Source organism: Suillus plorans (assembly GCF_016647745.1).
Source record: "Suillus plorans strain S12 chromosome Unknown HD556scaffold_25, whole genome shotgun sequence".
Classification (NCBI taxonomy): Eukaryota; Fungi; Basidiomycota; class Agaricomycetes; order Boletales; family Suillaceae; genus Suillus; species Suillus plorans.
This window is the reverse complement of record NW_024537409.1, coordinates 159,200-185,793: the sequence shown is the minus strand read 5'-3', so window position 1 is coordinate 185,793 and position 26,594 is coordinate 159,200. Positions and strand designations below refer to the sequence as shown.

Below are 26,594 nucleotides of genomic sequence, written 5' to 3'. Positions count from 1 at the left end.
CTTCCTTCCCTTCAGACCAGTGACCCCCGAAAATCAGACTCCCTTCAAGAAAAGATCGCCCGTGCAACTCTCTTCACCGCTATCACAAGGCACATCGCCAAAGACATGATCCTCATCGTAGACGGGATGAATTACATCAAGGATTTCAGGTATCAACTGTATTGCAAGGCCCGAGAGGTTGGAGTAAGGGTCGCTACGGTGTGTAATAAATATTCTCACTCGCGCAACTAACGTAGTTGAGAAAAGTAGGTCTACGTACTTGCCACGCCTGATCAATGTCGGAAATGGAACGATGAACCAGGAGATGGCAAGGAATATAAACCTCAAACGTCAGTCTTTCCCCTTTCTATTTCCCCACCCATTCCTAACCTCGATACCCTCATCCAACGTTTTGAAGAGCCCTCATTCATGGTCCGCTGGGACGCTCCACTCTTTACCATCCCCTGGGATGACCCAACACGCCCACTCGAATGCATATAAGATGCAGTCACAACTGGCATCGTCAAACCTCCAAACGTCGGCACCCAGATCACGCCAAAAGCACACACAGACGCCCTCCGCACTCTGGAGCATACGACAAACGCACTGGTTTCTGCATTCATGGCTGCTCAGGCTGCCGGCCCACTCGGGGGACCTATCGGCCTCACCATCGATACGCTTGAGCCTAGTTCGAATACCAGTGCCAATGATAGTTCTGTTCTTCGTGTTCGCTTAACATTCCCACATCGTGCACTGACGTTATCAGAGCTGCAACGGCTCAAGCGCCAATTCGTGGCTGCGCGCCGGAAAGCTGTGACATTGGGAAGCACGGAAAAAGGGAGCGTAGATTGGGGAGAGGAGGGTGTGGGACGTGCGTTTGCAGAGTTCTTGGAGGAGGGGTTGGGTATTGCGAGGTGACTTGCATGTTGAGCATCCCAAACAAGAGGGTTTTAGAATCCCGGGAGTAATATAATACAGGGCTTGTAATATGTGGTACGCGCATCCAAGATCAAATGATTAACTCAGGTGAACACGATCTCTCATACAGTCTCACTTTCTCGTAGAATTTTTATAGATGAATACCAGCATTTACCTTCACGAGGAAGTCTTCTCCTTGGTGCTGCGCAGGATCAGGCTTCACCTAGTGACAATATTTTGGTATGAGAATATGCAGACGTCACGTTTTTTGTTCACCTTTCATTATAGAAGGCTTGATGCATCATGCATGACGCCACTATCAGGTTTGTTTCGTGGTCTCTTCTCTCATATCGGTCTTAAATACGACTCAGTTAGTACATGTTTAAGATGCGGTCTTTGATTTTCGTGACAATCATGCTTGTGATGGGTGGACAGCAAATCCGGGCAATTGTCTTTTCTTTGGTGGGAGGAATAACATCTTCAAGTACGTCGCTCTGCTACTCTATGAACTGGGTCAGTCGTTTTTTCTCTTTTCGAGCTCGTGCATCAATAAGTCTTCTCTTGCTTGATATTGTACATCAGATCCAGCAAGTACGTCGTCAGACCACTCCAAGAAACGACTCAGTGAGATATATGATGTGCATCACAAGTAAGATAACTTTGTTTTCCCGAGCTACCGCCCGGGTGTTGATTTCTATCATTTATCAAGTTGTGTCTTCCTTCAGCATAATTTTGACCACGGTTCCTCTGGTGCGTTGCAGTGGACCTGACCAGATATCCATGCGCTTACCGTTGAACACGATAACATGAGTTTTTATCGTAGACTCGTGAGTACATCAACTTGAACAACTGCATCACCAACTGATCATATATCGCGTCACCAGTCCGCAAATCGTCATTTACAGTGCCCCAGCCTCTTGGATCCTTATTGACTCACGAACGAGTAAAGCACGATTGCGAATTTATACAACATTGGTAGATGTATCTGGGACCTGGTTTGGAAGAGGCTGATTTTCGACGCTGGTATTCGATTTCATCAAGGTCATGTGTGCAATGCAAAATTGGTGCTACTCTGTATGTACCCCATGCCACATTCTAATTGTGCTTATAACTAATTGCGACTTGTCTACTCGAGTCCATTATCAACGGCGTTTGAAAAGCGCTGAGCAGATCTCAACTATGTTGAACGGCAGTCTGTGTCACTTTCCCAGGTGTTTCAATATCTAGGCAGGACACCAGCGAATTCTGAAACGTTGTACCTCAAGAACTGTACATAACCATGGAGGCTCTGCATGTTGTACGTTCCCATGACGAAGATGCTGATGTTGCTGATGTTGTGCTCCTTTCAGAATGGTATGGTTCTTACGTCTTGATGGTGGTGCGCCACCAGGCCACCAGCTCTGCTCCACCCTCGGCTTAGGGTAAGCGTACTTGGTCAGTCGTCCTACTCTTATACTTGGCGCGCACTGTTACACCTGAGTCCTCGGCCCGGTGCATAGCTTTAGCCCTGGCTCATCATAGATGTTGAGACAGAGCCTGGCTAGACAGGCAAGCATACGATTTCTTACGGCGACAAACTTCGCCAATCTCTCAATCTTCCTGTCAGAAACCATGATCAGATTAAGTGAGCCTAGAATATCAATACATGCTACATTGTTGACATTACATCGCACCACTCCTTCGTGCCCTCTGGCACGGATCATGCTAAGCGAGTATGAGTATGTCAACACTGGGACTCTAATGGCAGAGGAGAATGACGGGCTCACTCGGGCTCACTAGCAGCTGATGACGCCATCGGTTACCACACAGCAATTCTTGCACCAGCATGCCTCATAGGCATCAATTACGCCATCAGGTCCACAAATATAACCAAAATCGTTGTCGTCGTTAAAAAATTTGATGCCCGTTGAGCACTCTACCGAATCTGCGAATACCAGCCGTAAGCATGTAGTCTAAGGCATGCAAAAGTGCTTACTACGGTTGCCGCAAGGTAGCCCCAGGGGAGTTATTACCAGGTTGTCGGAGGCGACAGCTACACTAGCCATCGCTGCAACAGATATGATGATGGTGGTGAGTGAGGTGAATATCATCGCTAAAAGCTAATGGTGTTGTCTGAGTCAAAAGCTAAGTTGGCTTTTATACACAAGTAAGGCCGATCTGCATGTGGCCTGCACTATTGGATAGACAGATGCCAGCTCACGCTCTGAAATAAAGGTCCATCATGAAAGCTCAGAATAACGTAGCGGACGCAGTTGGCGAGTTCGGTCTATGATCATAATGATTCATTCAGCAGATTTTCAGATTTTCAGTCTCTAACTAGATTTCAAACCTAGTCCGTGACCCCAAGCCAGCCGAAAGCTGCCTTTTTTGGCTGCAAAATGCGAAGGTGACGTGGCGGGCGCTGGAAAGCACGTGGATGAGGGTGAATGGGAACACGAATAGATGACAAACTTCCAGCTTGGGCTTTTGCAAAATTCGAGCCCAAGTCTTGTGCAGGCCGTGACCTGGGGGCTCGGCTCGACTTGGTGAGACATGGCTCGGGTTGCAACACCGGTTCATACATGCAGGTATGTGTGGGCGAGAGTCCTTCAAACCTTGCTTGAGTGCTATCGCATTGAGGATAGACGCCACCGCTTGCAGTGGAAAATACAGGTGTTAAATAGATCAAGGATATTCAAATTCCCCTACCACCCGCGACAGACTCATCCTATAAATTCAGCACGTAACACAACTCTATCAAGCCCACCCCATCAGTCATCTTGTACGGTCCAAGCCTCGCTCCACGAACGACACCGATAAGCCACAGAATAAGAAATCACTCCATGGGATTTGCAAATGAAATGTCGGACATTGGAATATGCACGAGGGCACTAGTAGAGCCGTGTGGATGCCGATTCACCTGCCAGAGATGCAGGTGCATGCGCGTGGCGAGGGTTGCAAGGATCGTAAACTGGAAACTGTATGTGGATGTACGTTTCGAGTGTTAACAGTAGGAATACGCAGCAGGATGTGGATGTGCGTACCTATCCAAAATGGTCTGGTAGGTGTGCTTGGGCGCGGAACATCAATGGCTCGATCATGAATTGTATTTAGGACATTCACGCACCTGAAGGAGGAGCAATATGAAGACGGTCGTCACCGAAAACACTTCAAGAAAGAGAATGATCAGGGATGATTACGAAAAAACGGCGCGAATGAATGTTAACTCACGAAGACTGCATGCATAATAGGATATGTTGTGGTTCAGCAAAACAGCATACAGATGGCTTGGGTTTGTCCGCGAGCTCTGTATGGCACGTATGAGCGTGAGGATCATGAGTCCTGGGGAGAACACCTGTCAACGGGCATTCATACATATATGCTCCTGGTTACCCACCCAGTTCGAATACGGAAAAGAGAAGAAATGGTATGAAGAGCCTGTGACTGGTCGAACTCCGGTGGCACCCTGTGATTCCCGGGATCGCGCTAGTCGTATCTGTGAAAGAGAGCAAAGTATTTCAGTTGTCGTGAAACTCAGGGGGAAGGTAAGAGCATGTACATGCTGCGGGGACGGTAGTGTCGAAGGTAACGCTGAAGGATACTATGACAAAAATCTGGCTGATGGCATCTACCACTAGCTTGGGTATTATGAGCTATTGGGAACTCACGAACAAGGTGCACAGGATGGCTGCGAGCAAGATTCTATTCTTGTTCCAGAGCACATATGTTCTGAGAATAAAAAAACCTGGATGGATCAGATCAGAAACACACACATAATACGGGGGGAACGAGAGATACATTCGGATAAAATGACTAATGCAATGCCGAGACCTGTGAGAAGAAAGCAATAGCCTTCGACAAGGACCTGTATGGATGGATGTACCTGATTCAATATTTGCCAACACCCGGCATTTCTGGCGCGAAGTCATGCAATAAGTCGTTCATTCTTATTAACTCGCCACCGCATCACGTACAGCTGGGTTTTCATTCGGGGTAACGCTCACTGAAAAACATGTGTTAATTCATCATCGGAGCGATGTGGGCTGGAGCGGAACGCACTATATAGATTCGTGGCAAGAAAGATAAAGGGGAGGTATCGTGTGACAATATACAGGCCTTTCATCTTGCTCCAGTGCGATCGAAGTAAAAATGTCCACTTTGGACAGCATGTGGTGGATATCAGAAGCAAGGTGTATCATGGAACAAGTGTATTACCTCTTCATGAAGCGAACATGCATAATCATAGGTCTAAATAAGTGAGCTTAACAACGGACGTGAAGAGATTAGAAAAAGCCTACCCAGAATGTAGCCGTCGAGGCTGAACTGCCATGTTAGGACAAATAATGTAGGGTTCAGACAGTACGCACCAAATATGTACTGATGGTAGATGACTTGTCAATTGTGATTCACCCTTATATCGACAGAGAGACGTACTTTAAAGGACTGCAAGCTCGTCGCTACCACGATATCGTCAGTTGAATACACCATCTAGAGGTCAAAAATGTCAAGGTTGAACAAACATATGGGAGATTACATAACCCGGCGGTAATACAAAGTATACAACCTGCACGGACATATCCGAATCAAAAAGCAATTCTAGCGCCAACCGTCTCGTGTATCTCTAAGTCTCATATTTTTCATATTTGCTTCTGCCAGCTATAATCAAAATCGTATCTTATCATAACCTTAGAGCCCTGCTGTATCGCATATCGAGCCTCAGAAACCAAGAATAATCATAACACACTGTAAATACTACTCAAATGACTGGTTCTAAGTTACAACAGGTCTAACTTCTATAAGACGTTGTCATCTTTCACTCCACTGGAAGAACAGCCGTTCATTCCAGACCACCGTCTCCACGACTGTGCAATGTGCTGAACCATTGGAGCCCGACCCAACCCTTCGTTTGCACAGACTGAGACTGCAGTCAAAGGCATGTACAGAAATCGATTTGAGGAGCATACAACTTTGTCGGGGACTCCTGGTTCTCTATATGAGTGATCATCCTTTGATTTTGGGTCTAGCACACTCGAGAGTTGGATCCTTGCGCCGCCACCGCTTACAAAATACAGATCAAGGACATCCAAATGCTCCTACCACCCTGCGACAGATTCATCCTATAAGATAAGCACGTAACGAACTCTACCAAACCCACTCCCACCAGCCATCTTGTACGGCCCAAACCTCGCTCCATGAACGACACCGAATAAGCCACCGTCGGGATAAGACAATCACGCCGCGGGATCTGCAAATAAGATGTCGGACATTGGAACATGCACGACGGTGCTAGTAGAGCCGTGTGGGTGTTGATTCACCTGCCAGAGATGGAGGTGCATGCGCGTGGCAAAAATTGCAAGCATGATGAACTGGAAACTATATGTGGGTGTACATTTTGGGTATTGTTAGCAGGAGGATGTGGAGGTACATACTTATACAAAATATTTTCGTAGAAGTTCTGTGGCGCAGAACATCAACAGCTCGATCATAAAAGGCATTTAATAGATTATCGCACCTGGAGGAGCAGCGATGTGATGATGTTCGTAACCGAGAACACTTCAGGAAATTGGCTGAGTACGGGAAAACAGCTCAAACGATTGTAAACTCACGAAAACCGCATGCATAATAGGATATGTTATGATTCACCAGGACAACGTACAGACGGCTCGAGTTTATCCGCCTGTTCTGCACGGCGCGTATGAGTGTGAGTATCATGAGTCCTGAGGAGAACACTTGTCAGCGCGTGTTTGTACATGTACATGCTCCTGGTTACCCACCCAGTTGGAACACGGAAAGGAGAAGAAATGCTATGAAGTACTGAACACTGGTCGAACTGTAGCACCCTGTGATGCCCGGAACCGCGCTAGTCCAATCTGTGAAAGTGAATAGAATGTTTTAGTGGTCGTGGAACGCCAGAGGGAAGGTGAGAGCGAGTACATGCTGCGGGGACGCCAGCGGCGAAGACAATGGTGAAGGATGCTACGAGAAAAGTCTGGTTGATGCATTCACCACTAGCTTGGGTATTGTGAGTCAATTGGGAACTCACGAAAAAGGTGGACAAGGTGGCCACAAGCAGGATTCTATTGTTATTCCAGAGCACATGTGTTCGAAGGATAAAAAAACCTGGATGAATCAGATCAGAAACACACATAATACAGGCGGAACGAGAGATACTTTCGGAGACAATGACTAATACTATTCCAAGACCTGTGAGAGGAAAGAGTAGCCTTCAGAAAGGATGTGCATACATGAATGCACTATAAAGGGGAGGTATCGTGTGACGATATAGAGGCCTTTCATCTTGCTCCAGCGTGACCGAAGCAAAAATGTCCACTTTGCACAGCAATGATATTGTATATCAAAACCGAGATACATCATAGAACGAGGGTATTACCTCTTCATGAAGTGAACATGTATAATCGTAAGTCTGGATAAGCGAGTTTGACAGAGGACGTGGATAGATCAGAACAATCCTACCCATAATGCAGTCATCGACGCTGAACTGTGTTAGGACAAAGAATTTTCGGTTCAGGCGGTACGCACCCAGTATGTACTGATGGTACATGAGTTGTCAATTGTGATTCACCCTCGTATCGACAAGGAGACACACCTTGAAGGACTGCAAGCTCATCGCTGCTGTGATATCGTCAGTTGAATACACCATTGGAGGTCAAAAATGTGTTTCACACACACGTACACACATCATGCGCCCTATTAGCTCTTATGAATGGGCTGTGAACCCATCAAAGTGGTGGTGTAGACGCTGGGATATCATTGAAGTTAGTGTAAGTTCAAACTTAGCTAGCTTGCTGCGGTCGTGATGGGGCGTTTTACCGTTCACTGAATGTACCGGCCGGGGCAAGGCCGGGGAGTAAAAGATACATTGGATGACCAGTGCCAGATGAATTCCCACAGTTTTTAGAACGATGTTCTGGTTCTAAACGCCTCTTGCCAAGCTGAGCACCCGTGTTTGTGGCTATCCATTTTTATTCGTGGATGAAACTATCTAAGAAGAGGCAAAGGAATACCAAGGTTGTCAGTATCGACCACAGCCACGTGACACAGCTCCATCTTCACCTGATACGACCCCTCGGGATGTGTACAGATCATGACGATAGGCTTCGACACCTATGGTTTCGCGTACGAGGTCCGTGCAAGGGAGGCCGATCTCTGGAATCTAGATTCAGAGATCCTGAAGGGGAGCGTAGAGGTGCTCTTGAAGTTGACGCAGACTTTCGAGTCAATAGGGAAGGAAAGAAACCAAGCCGTTCCCACGAAGGAAACCCCGGGCCCTGCCACGGGGAAGTGGTCGATGTTGGTAAACATGATGAAAGCGAGAATGCCCTGTTCTTGCCATTCCCTTCACAGAGTTGTGCTTTATGTACAAGCTTCAATCCATGCGTCCTCCCCGTCATCAAACCCTTGAGGAGCGCTCCATTTTGTAGCGCTACTTTAAGCACTGGAACAAGCTGAAAACGAGCTCCTGGGTCCTCGGATCGGAGGCTGTGTAGTAAGACTGTTCTTCCCTTGCGACTCGTTGAAGAAGTTCTGGTGACTTGTCGACGAGTAGATCTTGGCTGTGTGTGCCTGTTTGTTACCGAGTTAGACCTACTCTGTGTCGCTGTTTCTTGTCTGACTTCTCTGGTGCTATGCCGCAGAATGGCCCTTTTTCCATAAGAGTAATCGGAGGGCAGTTACGCCTCGGGCTCGGCCTTGCTAGCTGAAAAGGGTGTTCACATCATGCCCCAAGCTGTGTACCATTAGATTGATGGTTACATAAAGAGCTGTTCGACTTTTGCAAGCTTGCAGCGAAAACGGCGTTGGAAAGAAGTTGCCGACATCACCAACTACTGGAACTTTCCTGGCGTCCGAGTAGTGGCGTGGTTCACAAATCAAATTCTACGAGGGGATTCCACGTGCTTTTTGTTTCTTGGGCTCAGCTGGCTGTTCCACCGTTTTGAGACGCGATCAAATATCCGGCACCATCATGCTGATTTTGGTGATACAAGGGCTAAAGGGGGGTATATCTAGCACGAACGCTATCGTCACACACCACTAACATTCCCCACTCGCTTACACCCATCTCTCGAACATGACCTTCGTCTCAAACGATCCTGCTTGGTGGCCGTTCATGAATGTGACCGTAACCAGAATTTTTGCCTACTGGACAGGTTTGTTGCATCAAGATGTCTAGGTCTAACGTTGACTTGCGGTTTTACAGTTGCCGCCGGCGTCGTGGTAGTATACGATTGGGGTGAGCAGGACGGTGTTCGAAAATCGCTGATATTCTCATGATATTTCCAGTCTTAACACTCGGACAAGAGGTACGTCGACGTTATCTCCGCAGCTATCCCACTAAGAATGGTGTCTTAGATTGAACTCATCTGGGTGAGTGAGAAGAATCCTGTATTAGAAGAAAACAAGAGCATGCAATGAATTCGCGACAGAGACAACGCTGGTCTTTCATGACTCTGCTGTATTTGATTGTTCGTACCTCGTGTTGTGCTTTAGCGTGATGGGCAACTTGTGCTGACTCCAAAATGTTCTAGATACGCTATATTGGAATACCATATTCTGTGTATGTGTCGAGACCAACAACTTCGCACTGTGGTAATGGCTCATCTCTGAAACTAGTGTCAATATTCTGCGTATGTCTCATTGTGCTGTATTCCATTTTTCTGACAGACGGGACACAGGAAATATGCCATCAGTATCGCTGACAGATGCAGTAAGTATTTTGCAACCATCTCAGTCCCATCCAATCAATACACTCATGTAGGGGTGAGTGAAATTCCAACCATCGAACTTGGCTCAACATAATGACTCAATAGGTGTAGGTCGGAGTCTTTCATACTAGTGCGAGGATGTTCACTAATTGGGAGTTTTAGGCGCTATCATGTACCACACAGTAAATGGGACAAATGTAGCCTTGAGTGCCATGTTTGGCGGTAAGTTACCCAGGTGCAATACCTCTGTGATATTGACCTGACTGACACACGATGCAAGTCATCATGATTGCTCGGTTGCATGCCATGTATCAAGGATCTAGAACGATGCTCATCTTCCTTGTTATTATATTTCTGGCTGTTATCATTGCCTGCGGAGTGATCTCGGCAATCGAACTCAAGTATACTGTATCAGGTAAGCTTCCCCTGTTGACTTGAAGAACACGGCTCATTGGAAAAATACCAGAGGAGGTGATACTCCCTGGCACGCATATGTGCGGTTATGGAGATGAAAGCGACATGTCGCTTCTGTTTTCAATGATTTGGATGCTCAACACTGTTTGGGAGGTCCTCGCATTGTGTCTTTCAGTCTGGGTGGCTGTGAAACACTTCCGTGACCTGCGACGACTCGGCCCATCGACAGGATCGACCATTGGGGGGTGTTTCAGAGTGCTGATACAATCTCATGTTCTTTATTTTGCAAGGTGAGCTTGTAATGTGAACGCGGTTATATTTTTCTGCTCAAGTTTCGTACATGTTAGCTTTGTCAGTGTCTCTTGCCTCCAGCTTGCCGTTATCTCTGCGAAAATCTCGGTGCGCTGACCTATCGCCAACATCTGCGTGTCAACATTGCTCATCATTCTTGTAGAATATTGTTGGTCTGATACTCGGTGGTGCTGTGCAAATTTTATTGGTCGTGCAGATGTTTGTGCTGGGACCACGCCTCATCCTGAGCGTTCGAGAATACCATGCCAAACTCGTGGCATACTCCGATGCAGAAACCAGCATGAATTCAATTGTTTTTCAGGAGCGTGTACATGTATCAACTAGCAGTACTGTATAGGGACACGCTTGGGTCTAGACCAGTACGAAAATTCACATTTTAATCCATATCAGAAGTCGAGAACACAACAGCGATGCCCTAGTTCTAATAAGATATGATAGCAGGCGCAAGACTCTTGGCTACGGCCTGAAGGTGGGACATGTGCCTAAGTCATCCTGATGTGCTCCACTGAAATCGCATGTAGCACGAGAAACTAGGACGAGATAGAAGCGCTCTCCCCAGGGAATGAGGCGTCGCCAAAGGTGGAATAAGTCTTTGAAGAGCCAATTTGACTGGGAGGAAAGAAAAATGGCTCAAACACATCGAAGAATGAAATAAGCGTTATAAGACGACTTTTAAGTGACAAAAGCGTATGCTCATTACTCGTAGGAATGTGCCGCTCGTATAATGATAACCTGTGAGACAGATAGTAAGCTTCGAGTCGATGGAAAGAAAGAGGCAAGGATAGAATCAGTGGTGCAAATATTTGGCTTATGCTCTACCGTTCGTCAATGCTTATAGCTACGACTGGGGCGGCAAGCGAAATCATCATGAAAAAAATAGGAACGTCACCCACCTGTTACATAGATTTCGGTCTGCGTTCTAATAGACGAAAGCCACCCAATCGAGTCGGCTCTACGACTGTTCGAGAGAATATTGGCAAAAGATCCAACGAAAGACCAATGCGGACGGGTAAAAGTGCTTGAACGAAGATCAGTCACTGTCCTACCCGTGGTAAAGAAAAAATACCTCAACTGCACCATAAGCCAGAACTGCATTAGCAACGTCCCCCGCTAGCTTACCAGACAACTCGCTCGACTGGGTCTAGTCAACAACCTTGCTATCCTCAAAGCCGAAGATACCATATCGAGGTCCAACACGACCAGCCCATTGCTCGCCCTCATCCGTCGATAGAGCCATCTCGTTGGAGAGCAGCAGCGTTGACAACGCGCTCACCTGCGCCTAGACTGCGTGCTGCGTAAAAAATGCCCACAATGGGAACGATGACAATTAATTCATGAAGGATGGCAAAAGAGACTATGAGGGAAGGTAGTGATGTTCCCGCCCTCTTAGAAATCGCGGTGATAGCATTTTTGTAAGGTGCTCCTTCGATATGCAAATTTGCAAAAATTTAGCATGCGGCTTAGATAATATGGTGTCGAGTGGCTGTGCATTTAAGCTGTTCAGGGGCCAACGATATATATGCCCGGGTACTTCCTCCACAACAATGTTTTAATGTCTTAACTACGATAGCCTCTCCCTAGTATCACGAAGTCGCAGAAGGCAAATTTTGCTTCACACACAATTCCCGAGTTACAACCACATAGCGCATACGCCGATGCTGCTGTCTCCACAAAGGCGGTCACCTGCCGTCGTCCTATCATAACAGAGACCTTTGTTAATTCGTGGAGCTTGGTGTGCTGTAGTATGTCTGTACTATATTACTCATTGTCGTCAGGCTGTGCGTCAGGCTCAACCAACTCTTTTACGATCCAAGCACCGCTCCACGAACGACAACGAATAAGCCACAGGTCACGCCATTGAATTTACATACTCATACAAAATAATCTAATAAAAGTACTACATCACGCCGTTGAATTTACATACTCATACAGAATGTTCTGTTAGGGGTACTACATCATTTGCAAATGACATGTCGGACATTGGCACGAGGGTACTAGTAGTGTCGTGTGGATGTCGGTTCACCTCCCAAAGATGGAGGTGCATGCGCGTGGCAAGGATTACAAGTATGATGAACTGAAAACTGTACGTTTCGGTTATTATTAGCAGGAATATGCAGCAGGATGTGGAGGTGCATACTCATACAAAACAATCTGATATGGGGGGTCCTGGGGCGCATAACATCAACGGCTCAAACATAAAATGGATTTAAGATATTCGCGTACCTGGAGGAGCAGCGATATCAAGATGTTCGTTAACGAGAGTACTTCAGGAAAGAGAATGATTACGGGAAAACACCGCGAACAAGTGTAAACTCACCAAAACCGCATGCATAGTAGGATATGTTATGGCTCACTAGGACAGCGTACATACGGCTCGAGTTTATCCGCCAGTTCTGCACGGCGCGTATGAGCGTGAGTATCATGAGTCCTGGGGAGAACACCTGTCAGCGCGTGTTTTTACATATACATGCTCGCCTTGTCACCCACCCATTTGGAACACGGAAAGGAGAAGAAATGGTACGAAGGACTGGTAACTGGTTGAACTCCGGGAGCACCCTGTGATTCCCGGGATTGTGCTAGTTGCATCTGTGAAAGTGAACAGAATATTTAGTTGTCATGGAACTCGGGGGGAAGGTGAGAGCATGTACATGTTGTGGTACTGTCGAAAGTAACGCCGAAGGATATTACGATAAAAATCTGACTGATGGCATCTACCAACTAGCTTAGATATGGTGAGTGGAATTGGGACTCACGAAAGAGGTGCACACCATAGTTGCGAGCAAGATTCTATTTCTGTTCCAGAGCACGTATGTTCTAAGGATGAAAAAGGCTGGATGAATTAGATCAGAAACACACATAATACGGGGGGAACGAGAGATACTTTCGGAGACAATGACTAGTATTATTCCAAGACCTGTGAGAGGAAAGTAGTAGCCTTCAGAAAGGACATCCATACATGAATGTACCACGCACGCACCTGATTCAATATTTTCCAACTCCCGGCATTTCTGGCGAATTCATGCAGTAAGTCGTTCGTTCTCATTAACTCTCAACAACATCACATACACCTGAGTTCTCATTCGGAGTAAAGTACACTGAAAAACTTCATTATCGGTGCGATGTATGCTGAAGTGGGACGCACAATATATATCCGTGGCAAGAAAGATAAAGGGGATGTATCGTGTGACGATATAGAGGCCTTTCATCTTGCTCCAGCGTGACTGAAGCAAAAATGTCCACTGTGCAGAGCAATGATATCAAAACCGAAGTGCATCATGGAACGAACAGGTGTATTACCTCTTCATGAAGTGAACATGCATAATCATAGGTCTGAATAAGCGAGTTGGGCAGCGGATGTGGATAGATCAGAATAATCCTACCCAGAATGTAGCCATCCACACTGGACTGTGTTAGGAAAAAGAATGTGGAGCTCGCACAGTACGCACCATATATGTACTGATAAACACATGATTTGTCAATTGTGAATCACCCTCATATCAACAAAGGAGGCGCACCGAAAGGAACTGCAAGCTCCTCGCTACTACGATATCGTCAGTCGAATACGCCATCTGGAAGTCAAAAAATTTGTTTCGGACATACATCATGCGCCTTCTTAGCTCTTATGAATGAGCTGTGAACCAATCAGGGTTGCGGCGTAAACACTGGATACGATTATTGGATTTAGTGAGGGTTTAAACTGGGAGCTTCTTGCTGTGGTCGTGATAGAACGTTCCTCTGTTCACCCGATGTACCTGCTGGGGAGCGCTTGATAAAAGATACAGCTGTACCTCCGATGCCCTAGACAGTAAATTTCAATAATAGCCATACTTCAAACTACATGATACTGGCCAAATTCAAAACGCGTGGCTGAGCGGGTACAAATAGCCAACCCCGAGTAAAGGGCCAAGTCCAACATAGGGTCTACCCCAGAGGACAATAAATACAAATAGCCAAAATTGGCAATCGATTTTGATATTTATTTGGCGCCATGGCTTTTTGTTTTACCAAGTAACGCTTAGGACCAACTTAGGACTATCACTTGACAGATACGCCAAGACGCGGCGATGATCAAAGCTCGCACGCACCCTTGAATTCATGCTGATTATGGGAACTCAGGTAAGCAACGAGCTTACAGCAGCAGGCAATTGGTATTGACGGAACGTTATTGCGTCCTGAGGCGACAAATTATATTTTCTTCCATTTTGCGTTCTGTCTTGTTATGACCACACTGGTATGGTGTGTTATGGCCGCCCGCAGGTACCGCCGCACATCGTTATTTGTATGGGTTGATTCCTACTGACGTAGTGCCTCGGACTTTCGTCCTTGCCTCGGAATGTGAGTGTTCGTATATGTGCTCAGATTAATTCTATTTGTTTCTCTGATAATCTTGCACCCTTTGCTGTCCGTGATGGAAATACTGCTACCCAAATGTGGTTCTTCAAGCCCAGTGAGAACCGGACCTCACCGTATCGACGGAAAACGACCAAAATATTGATGAGCCACAGACGTAAGATTTCCGTAGATGAGCGTAGAGAATGGGACTTATAGTCGATTTTCTAGCGACGCTGTTCGACGGAGATCTCACGATTTTGCACCAATTCTCGCATATGAGTTTTATCTTCGAAGAAGAGCACGTCTGTGACACCGTTCGCAGGCGGGTGGATCGTTGCAACACCGGTTTACTGAAGTGCTATCGCATTAAGGATGGAGAAGTGGACTCTTTATTACTAGATGAGTCAACTGTTAACGTCTTCTCCGGCGCTGCGTCCTCCTCCCAAGCCACTGAGTTTTGTTTCAATGCAGAGAATTGAGTGTTACAGCTGCACCAGAAGACCTTGCCGCCCAAGGGAGACCAGGCATCGAGCGCTCGAGCTTGAACGTCCGCATACTTTGTTGTTCGATACGATTCTCCTGGGTACTCAGTGGGCTCTGCCGAAATCCTGAAAGCAAGCTGAGAATGATAGAGCTCAATGTTCGGCGAGCCAGTACGTACTCTCCTATACTGTAATGCAATAGCACCTGATGCTGACGATATGGGTAGCAAGTAACTTGTATTTTCAAGGGCTCATCAAACCTTGCGAGGGTCACAACAGGTCTAACTTCTATAAGGCGTCGTCATCTTGCACTCCATTACCAGTAGAAGAACAGCCGTTCATTCCAGACTACTATCTCCACGACTGTGTAATGCGCTGAACAATCGAAGCCCGACCCAACCCTTCGTTTGCACAGACTGAGACTGCAATCAAAGGCATGTACAGGAACTCGAGTTGAGGGGCATACAACTTTGTCGTGAACTCCTCCTTCTCTCTATGAATGATCATCCATGGCTGTGTGTGATCAAGTCAAATTCTCGTAATATACATGATCATGTGTAGCGGGACTCCGGAGCAGAATTAGATCATTCTTTGATTTTGGGTCTAGCACACTCAATTGCAAGGTCTGGATCCCTCCGCCGCCACCGCTTACACTGAAAAATACAGGTCTCAAATAGACCAAGGACATCCAAATGCTCCTACCACCCTGCGACAGAATCATCCTATAAGTTAAGCGCGTAACCAACTCTACCAAACCCACTCCCACCAGTCATCTTGTACGGTCCAAACCTCGCTCCACGAACGACACCGAATAAGCCACGGGATAAGACAATCACTCCGTGGGATTAGCAAATGAGATGTCGGACATTGGAACATGCACGCCGGTGCTAGTAGAGCCGTGTGAATGTTGATTCACCTGCCAGAGATGGAGGTGCATGCGCGTGGCAAGAATTGGAAACATGATGAACTGGAAACTATATGTGGGTGTACATTTTGGGTATTGTTAGCAGGAGGATGTGGAGGTACATACTTATACAAAATGGTTTGGTAGGAGTACTGGGGCGCAGAACATCAACGGCTCGATCATAAAAGCATTTGATAGATTATCGCACCTGGAGGAGCAGCGATGCGAAGATGTTCGCAACCGAGAACACTTCAGGAAAGAGAATGATAATGGCTGAGTACGGGAAAACGGCTCGAACGATGCAACGGGGGTTGCCGGTGGGACGGGAGTAGCGGACAGGAGGAGCAGGCAGAAGGGTGCCAGGGGTCTCGAGGGTCCCAAGGGTCCCAGCCACACATAGACATGTAGCACGACACGTTGTAGAGCATTCCATTCCATTCCATTCAGGCATAGCAGCCTCAGGTTCCTCTTCCTCTCGTGAGCGCAGGGTAGAGCCGGGTCCAACGATTGTAAACTCACGAAAACCGCATGCATAATAGGATATGTTATGGTTCACCAGGACAACGTACAAACGGCTTGAGTTTATCCGCCAGTTCTTCACGGCGCGTATGAGCGTGAGTATCATGAGTCCTGGGGAGAACACCTGTCAGCGCGTGTTTATACATATACATGCTCTCCTGGTTACCCACCCATTTGGAGCACGGAAAGAAGAAATGGTATAAAGGACTGGTAACTGGTTGAACTCCGGTAGCACCCTGTGATTCCCGGGATTTTGCTAGCTGTATCTGTGAAAGTGAACAGAATATTTAGTGGCCATGGAACTCAGGGGGAAGGTGAGAGCATGTACATGCTGTGGGGATGGTAATGTCGAAAGTAACGCTGAAGGCTACTGCGAGAACAATCTGGTTGATGCATTTACCACTAGCTTGGGTATTGTGAGTCAATTGGGAACTCACGAAAAAGGTGGACAAGATGGCTACAAGAAAATTTCTATTTTTGTTCCAGAGCACATATGTTCTAAGGATAAAAAAACCTGGGTGGATCAGATCAGAAAAACACATAAGACGGGGGGAACGAGATACTTTCGGAGATATTGACTAGTACTAATCCAAGACCTGTGAGAGAAAAGTAGTAGCCCTCAGAAAGGACGTCCATACATGAATGCACCACGCACGCACCTGATTGAATATTTAACAACACCCGGCATATCTGGCGAATTCATGCAGTAAGTCGTTCGTTCTCATTGACTCTCAACAGCATCACATACACCTGAGTTCTCATTCGGAGTAAGGTACACTGAAAAACGTTAATTCATTATCGGGTCGATGTATGCTGTAGCGGGACGCACAATATAGACCCATGCCAAGAAAGATGGAGGGGAGGTATCGTGTAACGATATAGAGGCATTTCATCTTGCTCCAGCGTGACCGAAGCAAAAATGTCCACTTTGCACAGCAATGATATTGTCGATATCAAAACCGAGATATATCATAGAACGAGGGTATTACCTCTTCATGAAGTGAACATGTATAATCATAGGTCTGGATAAGCGAGTTCGACAGCAGACGTGGACAGATCAGAATAATCCTACCCATAATGCAGCCATCGACACTAAACTGTGTTAAGACAAAGAATTTTTGGTTCAGACGCCGGTACGCACCGCATATGTACTGATGGTACATGATTTGTCAATTGTGATTCACCCTTATATTGACAAAGAGACGCACCTTGAAGGACTGCAAGCTCGTAGCTGCTGTGATATCGTCAGTTGAATACACCATCTGGAGGTCAAAAAATGTGCACAACATCATGCACCTTCGTAGCTCTTATGAATAAGCTGTGAACCCCATATGATATGGCAGCGTAAACATTCAGCCTGGGATATCATTGAAATTAGTGAGTTCAAACTTGGCTGGCTTGCTGTGGTCGTGATGGAGCGTTTTACCGTTCACTGGATGTGCCGGTGGAGCGGGGCGCTCTGGCAGGACAGGTCGGGAGTGGCAGGAGTCCTTTTTTTTGATTCGTTTATTGTCCTGTGGGGCGGGGCCCTATGGTGGACACTACTTACACTGTTGTACTATGTGGTATATGTATCGTAACTCTGGTATATCGGTGCTTTGCAATGGTCCGTGCTGGCAGGAGTCCTGGCTCGTAGTCGGTGGTCCTCGCGCGTGTCGTAGTCTGTCCTCCATAGATAGAGCCGCAGCCTCTCACTATAGAGGTCTGAAGTTGGTTCCCCTTGCAGCCCGTGCCCGTCCCACAGGCCGGGGAGTAACCTGATAAAAGATACATTGAATGGCCAGTGCCAGATGACTTCGCACAGCTTTTAGAACGATGTTCTGGTTCTAAACAACTGTTCTAAACATCTCATGCCAAGCTGAGGATCCCGTGTTTGTGACTATCCATTTTTATTCATGGATGAAACTATCTAAGAACAGGCGAAGGATTACCGGACGTTGTTAGTATCGAGCACAGTCACGTGACAAAGCTCCATCTTCACCTGGATGTGCACACACACATCATGACGATAGGCTTTGACGCCTATAGCATGGTTTCACAAACGAGGTCCAAGAAAGGGAGGCCAATCTCAGGAATCTAGATTCAGAGATGCTGAAGGGGAGCGTAGAGGTGCTCGTGAAGTTGACGCAGACTTTCGAGCCAATAGGGATAGACAAATAAACCAAGTCGTCCCCACGAAGGAAAAGTTCTCAACTCTGTGGGGAGGTGCCAGTGGTTTGGTCGATGTTGGTAAACATAATGAAAGCGTGGATGCCCTGTTCTTGCCATTCCCTTGCCAGAATTGTGCCTTATGCACAAGCTTCAATCCGTGCATCCTCCCCAATGCCCATCATCAAACCCTTGAGGAGCGCTCCATTTTGTAGCGCTATTTTAAGCACTGGAACAAGCTGAAAACAAGCTCCTGGGTCCTCGGGTCGGAGGCTGTGTGGTAAGACTGTATTTCCGTTTGCGACTCGTTGAAGAAGTTCTGGTGACTTGTCGACGAGTATATCTTTAAGGCTGTGTGCACCTGTTTGTTACCGAGTTAGAACGGCCGACCGCCCTATACGCTGATGTCGATATTTTTACTTGGCATTTTCTCGCGGTATTATGCTATAGCTAGTAGTACTTATTCTTGTATATTTTGATCATCTCTGCAATGCTGTACAGATCACATTGATGTCTCCCAGTCTGTTTCCTGTGTACCTTCGTTCCCTGAATCACCACCACCGCCACGGGGGTTGCCGCAGTTGATGACCGGTGGTGCAGTTGTCTGATCGTGTGATAAACTGAAGATGGGTGTCTCTGGCAGTGCATGGACGTTGAACGTCTATTGGAAACAGTGCATTGAATTGAATAGTGAGTTGCATCTCGTTTAAACGAATTTCAATTCCTTCTCCACGCGTGCAAGCAGTCCATAGCTATCGTGACAACGCACAGGACTTTTGATCATACAGGACGGCAGCAGGTTCTCATGCATTGGGCCATCTGAACAGCCGATCACCGGTATAAGTATATTGAGAAGTGAGGTTGGGTCTTTACAGATGAGTGGCCTGGCGTTTGTGGTGAGAACTTCTTATGCTCCGAATGTATCGAATCTGGTAGAGCAAGGTGAGTAAGATGGTGGTCCCCCTAGGTAGGCCGACGACAGTGCTCTTCTGTATGTGATGAGACAGATTTCCCATATGGGTGTGTTCTGTTGCTGTCGCGCTGGCGTATTCTTCTCCGAGTTTATCAACTTGACAGGCATTTTCGATGTATCTATGATATGCACTGTTCCATCAGCTTATCATGTCCAGGCTGAAGCGACGGTCTCCCGACCCGACACGCTGAAGGAGGTATTAGTCTGATAGGGGCCCAACGCCCGCAGTTCGACAGCACGTTGCTGATCGGCTTCCAATCGCATGAAGCTTAAAATTATCCTTACCTGGGAGAATGTGTTTAATACGCAATGTCAACCAGGGAGCCCATTCACGTCTGCATCGCCTGACCACATAATCGAGATTAGGTGCCTCCGCACTTCGCATTGGATGCTCGAGCCTCGGACATATCATGTAGGTATGCTCCGAGAAGCTGGCCGTGGGTGATATGCGTCGGCTTGCACCTCAGATGGGCAAGATTTTTCTTCATTTCCGTAAGAGAGATCTACGCGTGGCTGATTCATTCGCAAGCTTGACTTACACAATGATTACCGGCATGACGACTGAGATTAGCTGAGACTCCGCTGGACGCAGGTTCGATTGGTTCACAAGACCCAATGACCGCCGAGCTCCTTATCGATAGATATGGAAAACGTAACAGTCGATCGGAACATCACGGATGTCTTTGATTCGGATATGAAAGATAAGCTTGAAAAGATTTATCGTTGTTAAAGAGAGCGTGCTTTGGTGTACCGTTAGCGACGCGAGTCAGATCTGGTGGTACATTTGATGTGATTGGGATTAGGTATCAGAAGAGTGAGAGCTTATCAGGGCGAATAGGAGGTAGGCGCGGAAACCGGGACACCGGCGCCCGGCCCAAGACGTTGATAAGGGCAATAAAGCCAGACACACTTGATGACCCTGCTCTTATGTGCGCAATCGAGATTCTGTCGTTTCGATCTAAAATTTACCACAAATGCTCAGGCTATACTTAATTACGAGAAGTAGTGCATTACCCTACAAACGTGCAGCGTAAGTACACAAAATGAATGACCAAGGGTCAGGAACATACTGCAATTGATTCAAACACTTCTTGATCCAGTTTGATTTCTCCATTGCTGATATTTTTTGATCACATCTGGCGTGATTTGCCTTTGTATGGCACCTGCGGCTGCGACAAAGGCGCTTTGGGGGATCTGCAGAGAGCTATGAGGAAAGTTCGCCAAACTAGGGACTTTGAAGAGCTTACAAATGGGGCGTTGATATCTTTCTGCATAGTCAATAGAGCAGCCTCCTGGCACAGTGAGCTGATTTCTGCGCCACTGCAGCCGTCGGTCTGAATGCAACGTTACACTCTGCTCAGATGCAACCGAACCGTACTCACCATGGCTGCTATTGCATGAAGATCTAAGTCAGATTCAACGCTCATCGTCCTTGTCCTTATCTTCAAGATCTCTTCACGTCCGGCGTGATCGGGAGGTCCAACGTACAGAATGCGATCCAGTCTTCCGGGACGCATCAGAGCTGAGTCCTGGTAATCCATGGTCAGAAATATAACAATGATGATCAAAGCAGATAAACTTGCAATGACGTCGGGGCGATTCGTGGCTGCAATAATAGTCACCCCCACAAGCTCCTGAACACCGTCCATTTCATTCAAGAGGCTGGTGAGAACCCCTTCGTGTGCACTTCCAGTATCTGAATCTGAAGAGCGCGATGTTCCAAGGGCATCAATTTCATCCTGTGATTGTCAGCAACAACTCCTTCATGATAGAACAGCGCTTACGAAAAAGATTATTGACGGTGACGCAGCTCTGGCTTTACTGAATATATCTCGCACGGCTCTTTCCGACTCTCCAACATATTTGTTTAGAAGCTAATTGACAACAGTATATCGTGAGTATGTTGCCTGAACGCGGAACCAAAATCTGCACCTCGGGACCTTTCACAGCAACAAAGTTAACACCACTTTCTGTTGCACAAGCTCGAGCCAGAATGGTTTTACTACACCCTGGAGGTCCGTACAATAGCAGGCCCTTTGGTGGTCGGACGCCCAGTCGGTGGAAAGCCTCTGGGTGTAATAATGGCCACTCGACTGCTTCCCGAAGTTTTTGTATGATGTCGGCTTGCCCACCTATATCTTCAAACCGAATGGGCGGTGTCTCAATGAATAGGGAGCGCATTGCAGACGGCCGCACAGTAGGAAGCGCTTCTGAAAGGTCCGATGGCGTCAATTTCAGGGTCATTGTTGTAGCTGCTGGGTCAGCATTGGATGCCGGTGGAGTGTGTGTCATCCATCGTTTGATGGCAAGGGTTCCAGCCTCTCGAACTACAGCACTGAGGTCCGCACCAACATATCCATGAGCGCGGCGCGCGATAGAATGGAGTTCTGCATCTGTTATACAATGGGGGGTTTTGGAGAGGAGAACGTTCAGAATGGAGTGGCGAGCGTCTGCGTCCGGTATGCCTGAAAGTAATAGCCGTTAGTTAAAGTTCGGTGGTACTGTCGATACTGGCGCTGACCTATCTCAAATTCTCGATCGAATCTCCCGGGTCTTCGTAGCGCCGGGTCGATAGCATTCGGCCGATTGGTTGTCCCGATAACAACGACCCTATCATCAAATGTCGTGCTCGCATTGTCAATACCATCTAGAATCGTCAAAAGTGTCGCCACCACCCGTTTTTCAACCTCGCCACCTGCGCCCTCCTCCCTTCTCGGAACAAGAGCATCAACCTCGTCCAAAATGACGATACATGGGCTCTTAGCTCGAGCTTCCTTGAATACATCCCGGAGTTTTGACTCTGTTTCTCCGTGATAGGCTGAAGAAAGCTCAGGTCCATTGATGACAAGCACCGATGAGTTGGTGGATGATGCAATAGCACGTGCAAGGTGTGTCTTGCCTGTACCAGGCGGACCATGTAATAATATTCCCCGGGGCGGTTTGAGACCTGATTGAAAACGGGTATTGTCATCAAAACTTCTCTACGGGGATGTTTACCCATGCGCACCGAAATACCCAAAGAGCTCTGGTCTAGTGAGCGGTATCTCGAGAAGATCCCGTATCTGCGTGATTGTCTTGTCAAGTCCTCCGACAGCGGTGTATGCATCAGAAATTGATGTGTGAGGCAATGTTTCGATGTCAGACTAGGTAGTCATCCGTGATTATTATCACAGAGGTTTCTCAGAAGATGTTAGAACGTGTACCTTTTGCGTGAGGCTGACGTCATGGTCGGCCGCATCTTCTAGTACGGAAACAATAGTATCCCACCCTGCCGTCCAAAGTGATGGCTTGATCTGAATTGCAAACGAGTTAAGGTCGCGTGTTATGGTATTCACGGAACCAACTGATGCCGAGTGATGGGCTGACACAGAATCAATAGAGAATGTTCGAATTTCGCCCTGATATGGGACTTCGATAATCTGAGTGGAAAGAATATATTTGAGACTGACTATAAAGAAATTCCACGCATTGACAGAACGGCGCTGTTAGTGACATTCTACGCCACCTAAAACTGACGTACTAAGGTATTCTCGCAGTAGTAGAGTGAGCCAATCTCTACGCTTTCCTTTGCCCTGTGAATCGGCCATATTTTGCATAGTCCGTGTTCTTATGGAAATTTCTCTCAGACAGATGGTGCCAGCTTCTTGAACATCTCGCATAGTTGGTGAGCCGAGAGGGGGTCTTCCAGCGCCTTGATCGGACACGTCAAATACTTGTACCGTTGCGCCTTCCTTGAGCCGTGCCGTAAGAAAAAGCGAGGACGATATCAGAATGACTGGAAGTAAGGTTATGTAACCGCAAAGTCGAACTTAGCCAAAGATCTCGTGTCATCTGATACTGTACATACCATCTTGCGGAATATCTAGAGACGGCCACAATGTCCCGATTGCAAAATCCTGCCAGATATGATTTGAAGTAATTCACGATGCGATAGAATGACCGGATGAGCTGTAATGGAGACGCTAGCATGCAGGATAGATGTGATTCTCACCTTCTTGGTGATTTTGCCATCTGTCCCTGATAAGGCGACCACATCACCAGAGCACAATTGTGAAGCTTTCAAAATACTTGCGTGCACCACAACACGCCGGATCGCGCGTACCCCCGTTCCAATGGCAGCAGGCGCACTGCACCGAACTGTCAACTTAGGCATCGACATGGATGCAGACGTATTTTGGCGCATGAACCAGGAATCGCGACGTTATGGAGTTTTGAACTCTGTGATGATTTGCTCCAAGACTACAGGCGAGTGGAATGAGAGATGCCTGCACTCACCGCCTAAACCGTTTCTGCGAGCAAGCTCTTCACGCCTCAATTTTATCAGGTCAAAACAAAACAAAACAACAAGTAAACAATTTATGACAGCTGCTCAGTGGGGTGCAACGGCTAGTACCGCCACTGTCAATGCCATCTATTATTGTTCACATATCCTGTCAGATTTCGTCGCATGCTACATGACCTTGCAATTGCAAGCAAGGTGATTTACTGTGAACCCTATAATAAGATTTAGTATTCAGACCGCTGCGCATCACGGGTATGATCCACTTGACATCCACAAACATCATGATTCTACCCTCACAAGACCTTCCTAGGATATGTTATTTTCACAAGCACCTGGATCATAATAATAATCTTCAACTCCGATGTACATGTAGGTTGTCGACGTGGTTTTAATATCAGTTAATATAGGTTAATATCCGCTTAGAAACTCCGTTCCTTCTCCCCAACTGCACACTTGAGAAAATCAGCGAGGTTGTTTCAGATAACTCATCAATGAGCGATCTTTTGAGCAGCCTACGTACACTACGGTGAGTGCAATTAATGTAATTTAATATGATACGCCTAACAGTCGGTTTTACTATGCCATTCAGGTATCTGTGTTTTGCACCACCATGTCTCGATTGGGCAGTCTGACATAGCATAGCCCAAAGTGTAGGATCGAGATGTTGGGACAACACTTCCCATTTTCATTATAACACTTCTCAAGAACAACGAGGCGTTGTCCTTTTTGTGGAGCTACCCGAGATGGTATCGAACGGCAAAATCATACCGAGACACGATGCTCGAATCCATCATGTAGCCTTTCTTCGATTACTCGTCACTCTGACTCACTCACTCGAGGATCACCACACGGTATTTTTCAGCTCTTCGACGCGCAAAAATTTCGTAACGCATCTCTCCGAAGATAAGCAAAGATCGATGGTTTACGACAACAGCACAGCACCCGTCAGCAAGATACCCTCAAGAAGCAGGCCCTTGTATATGTGCGCTACCACGAGGCATGAACAAGAGAATACGGAAAAACAAATCAACAGAAATGCATTACATGCGTCGTGATATGATCTGCGGCAGTCCTGCTCCATATCTTCACCTGCACCATGGCAGCAATAACATATTCCTGCTGACTGAAAATGAAGGTACTATCGCAGAGTGCACATTCAATCTGTCCTTATTCTCTCAACTACATCATTCAGCAGGGACCTGGAATGGTATTTGTTCCCGGTGGCCTCGGAAAGCAATAACGAATTCCGCTATTCCTACTGGTATTCAAATCAGTGTCTGCACCTGCGTGTGAGCACATTGTCTAATGAGACCTCGACGGTTGACAACTTAAAATCAAGCTTTCATCTCTACCAGCAATCCCATATTTCGCCAGATCTATGACGTATGGTGGACACACATACGTGTATAGATTAAATCTAAAGGTACGACTGGCACCACTGAATTAAGACTTGGGCCGAGTCGTGGGTCATTTAGCATCATATTCCACATCCCAGACTACAATAACCTCAAACATGATCGGTCTGGCGATATCCGGGATTAAGTAGCATCTATGCGTTCCCTCGTGTGCACTAAGCTACTTCGAAACACTGGTAGACTAATTGCTCGGAATTCTGTTGATTGATAGCGTCAGTCCACATCACATCATGCCCGTCCGAACCACAATTGTCTGTGGAGAAGGAAGTATGTACCGCATTCATGAACGTCTTCGTCTTCGTCGCCCGGTGCTTAGCCCTCAGGAAGTTCTATAATTCTATTTATGCGAGTTAGGGATCATGGAAGTGATGGGCCGTCGATGACGTTAGGGATAAGCCGGGCACCTAATAATAAGACAATAAGATGATCGATCACGCAAGAGATTTGATTCTGTTCGTGCAAGCAAGCACCTTGCAGTCACTCCGATGATGAAATTTGGGTAGTGGGTGGTCTTTCGAGCGGTCCGCCTATGCTCTTGTCACACAAAACAACGTGATCAGTGCTCACCTGCAGTATATTGTGGCGTAAGGGCAGTACTTGCCAAGAGTCACATCTTTCATTCTGCCGCCCAGGAACTGCCACACCGTGAGACTTTGGAGGGCGATCCATGCCTTACTTCGCCGGCATGTTCCCAAGTAGTAAATGCTGCCAGCAAAGGTCAACATTATCACCAATATACACCAAGCCGTACTTGGACGGAGTAAATCTTATATCCTTCTATTGCACTTCGGATGTCATTTTACTGAGCGTCCCGGTAAGCAGCAACCAACACCTGCCAAATCGGACGTGCATCCCTGACGAGGCACTCGCTTCTGTACCCATGGTAAATAGACGGTTTTACATCGAAGCCAGCTGAGGACAAGTACAGCTGTCATTGAATACTCAGCTGTATTCATTGGCTTAAGCCTTATACACATGTGAAGGCTATGTGATGAGCTTTGAGATATTTCTGATAAAGAATTATCACGCACAGCCACATGACAACCTCGTCCTAATTAAGCTGTGAACCAAGAACCAAGGAATCCCAGAAAGAACCATCGCACATCGTCCCTCCGACCCGTCACACACAGAAACCACGATATACAGCATAGGATGCTGGCATGTGGAGATCCTGCTGACAATCATCATACATGTACAAACCCTACTAGAACCTT

General features: G+C 46.9%; 8 protein-coding genes across 8 annotated transcripts; 3 read left to right on the top strand and 5 right to left on the bottom strand.

The window, feature by feature from the left end:
- Positions 1–51: 51 nt before the first annotated feature.
- On the top strand, positions 52–1,096 carry HD556DRAFT_1368474 (uncharacterized protein; the record flags this gene model as incomplete). Its single annotated transcript, XM_041302866.1, has 3 exons — positions 52–198; positions 247–329; positions 369–1,096. A coding segment is annotated over one exon (414 nt), but the record flags the coding sequence as incomplete, so codon positions are not given.
- Positions 96–586, top strand: HD556DRAFT_1368478 (chromatin associated protein KTI12-domain-containing protein). The gene is made up of 3 exons (XM_041302867.1): positions 96–198; positions 250–329; positions 398–586. Exons 1-3 carry the CDS (start codon positions 106–108, stop codon positions 450–452), a joined length of 228 nt encoding a protein of 75 aa, XP_041160697.1. The 5' UTR covers positions 96–105; the 3' UTR covers positions 453–586.
- A 1,424-nt stretch (positions 1,097–2,520) lies between the features above and the next one.
- Positions 2,521–3,003, bottom strand: HD556DRAFT_1368469 (uncharacterized protein). The gene is made up of 3 exons (XM_041302865.1): positions 2,873–3,003; positions 2,664–2,821; positions 2,521–2,601 (listed from the first exon to the last, which is right to left on the bottom strand). Exons 1-2 carry the CDS (start codon positions 2,985–2,987, stop codon positions 2,673–2,675), a joined length of 264 nt encoding a protein of 87 aa, XP_041160695.1. The 5' UTR covers positions 2,988–3,003; the 3' UTR covers positions 2,521–2,601; positions 2,664–2,672.
- A 327-nt stretch (positions 3,004–3,330) lies between these two features.
- HD556DRAFT_1536076 (uncharacterized protein) lies at positions 3,331–5,410 on the bottom strand. The gene is made up of 15 exons (XM_041309619.1): positions 5,311–5,410; positions 5,244–5,253; positions 5,175–5,194; positions 5,092–5,124; positions 4,936–5,032; positions 4,851–4,879; positions 4,760–4,790; positions 4,675–4,707; positions 4,545–4,621; positions 4,436–4,490; positions 4,274–4,372; positions 4,108–4,218; positions 4,004–4,044; positions 3,921–3,946; positions 3,331–3,854 (listed from the first exon to the last, which is right to left on the bottom strand). The coding sequence occupies exons 1-15, from the start codon at positions 5,362–5,364 to the stop codon at positions 3,713–3,715; spliced, it is 858 nt and encodes a 285-aa protein (XP_041160694.1). The 5' UTR covers positions 5,365–5,410; the 3' UTR covers positions 3,331–3,712.
- Positions 5,411–8,965: 3,555 nt separating this feature from the next.
- HD556DRAFT_1527032 (uncharacterized protein) lies at positions 8,966–10,662 on the top strand (the record flags this gene model as incomplete). Its single annotated transcript, XM_041309328.1, has 12 exons — positions 8,966–9,044; positions 9,095–9,127; positions 9,178–9,197; positions 9,247–9,261; positions 9,321–9,359; positions 9,423–9,451; positions 9,508–9,605; positions 9,762–9,821; positions 9,880–10,014; positions 10,066–10,303; positions 10,361–10,412; positions 10,468–10,662. The coding sequence occupies 12 exons, from the start codon at positions 8,966–8,968 to the stop codon at positions 10,660–10,662; spliced, it is 993 nt and encodes a 330-aa protein (XP_041160693.1).
- A 1,501-nt stretch (positions 10,663–12,163) lies between these two features.
- Positions 12,164–13,539, bottom strand: HD556DRAFT_415802 (uncharacterized protein). Its single transcript, XM_041310539.1, has 9 exons — positions 13,392–13,539; positions 13,207–13,333; positions 13,079–13,155; positions 12,974–13,022; positions 12,813–12,911; positions 12,643–12,753; positions 12,549–12,589; positions 12,463–12,491; positions 12,164–12,406 (listed from the first exon to the last, which is right to left on the bottom strand). Exons 2-9 carry the CDS (start codon positions 13,277–13,279, stop codon positions 12,250–12,252), a joined length of 636 nt encoding a protein of 211 aa, XP_041160692.1. The 5' UTR covers positions 13,280–13,333; positions 13,392–13,539; the 3' UTR covers positions 12,164–12,249.
- A 2,385-nt stretch (positions 13,540–15,924) lies between these two features.
- On the bottom strand, positions 15,925–16,773 carry HD556DRAFT_1368382 (uncharacterized protein). The gene is made up of 5 exons (XM_041302864.1): positions 16,729–16,773; positions 16,563–16,673; positions 16,252–16,292; positions 16,170–16,195; positions 15,925–16,113 (listed from the first exon to the last, which is right to left on the bottom strand). The coding sequence occupies exons 2-5, from the start codon at positions 16,666–16,668 to the stop codon at positions 15,972–15,974; spliced, it is 315 nt and encodes a 104-aa protein (XP_041160691.1). The 5' UTR covers positions 16,669–16,673; positions 16,729–16,773; the 3' UTR covers positions 15,925–15,971.
- Positions 16,774–20,763: 3,990 nt separating this feature from the next.
- On the bottom strand, positions 20,764–23,866 carry HD556DRAFT_1236618 (P-loop containing nucleoside triphosphate hydrolase protein; the record flags this gene model as incomplete). The annotated part of the gene is given in 12 exon segments (XM_041297839.1): positions 20,764–20,877; positions 20,931–21,017; positions 21,066–21,422; positions 21,468–21,557; positions 21,616–22,148; positions 22,205–22,208; positions 22,287–22,630; positions 22,691–22,826; positions 22,887–23,165; positions 23,184–23,458; positions 23,531–23,579; positions 23,675–23,866. 12 exon segments carry the CDS (start codon positions 23,864–23,866, stop codon positions 20,764–20,766), a joined length of 2,460 nt encoding a protein of 819 aa, XP_041160690.1.
- Positions 23,867–26,594: the final 2,728 nt, after the last annotated feature.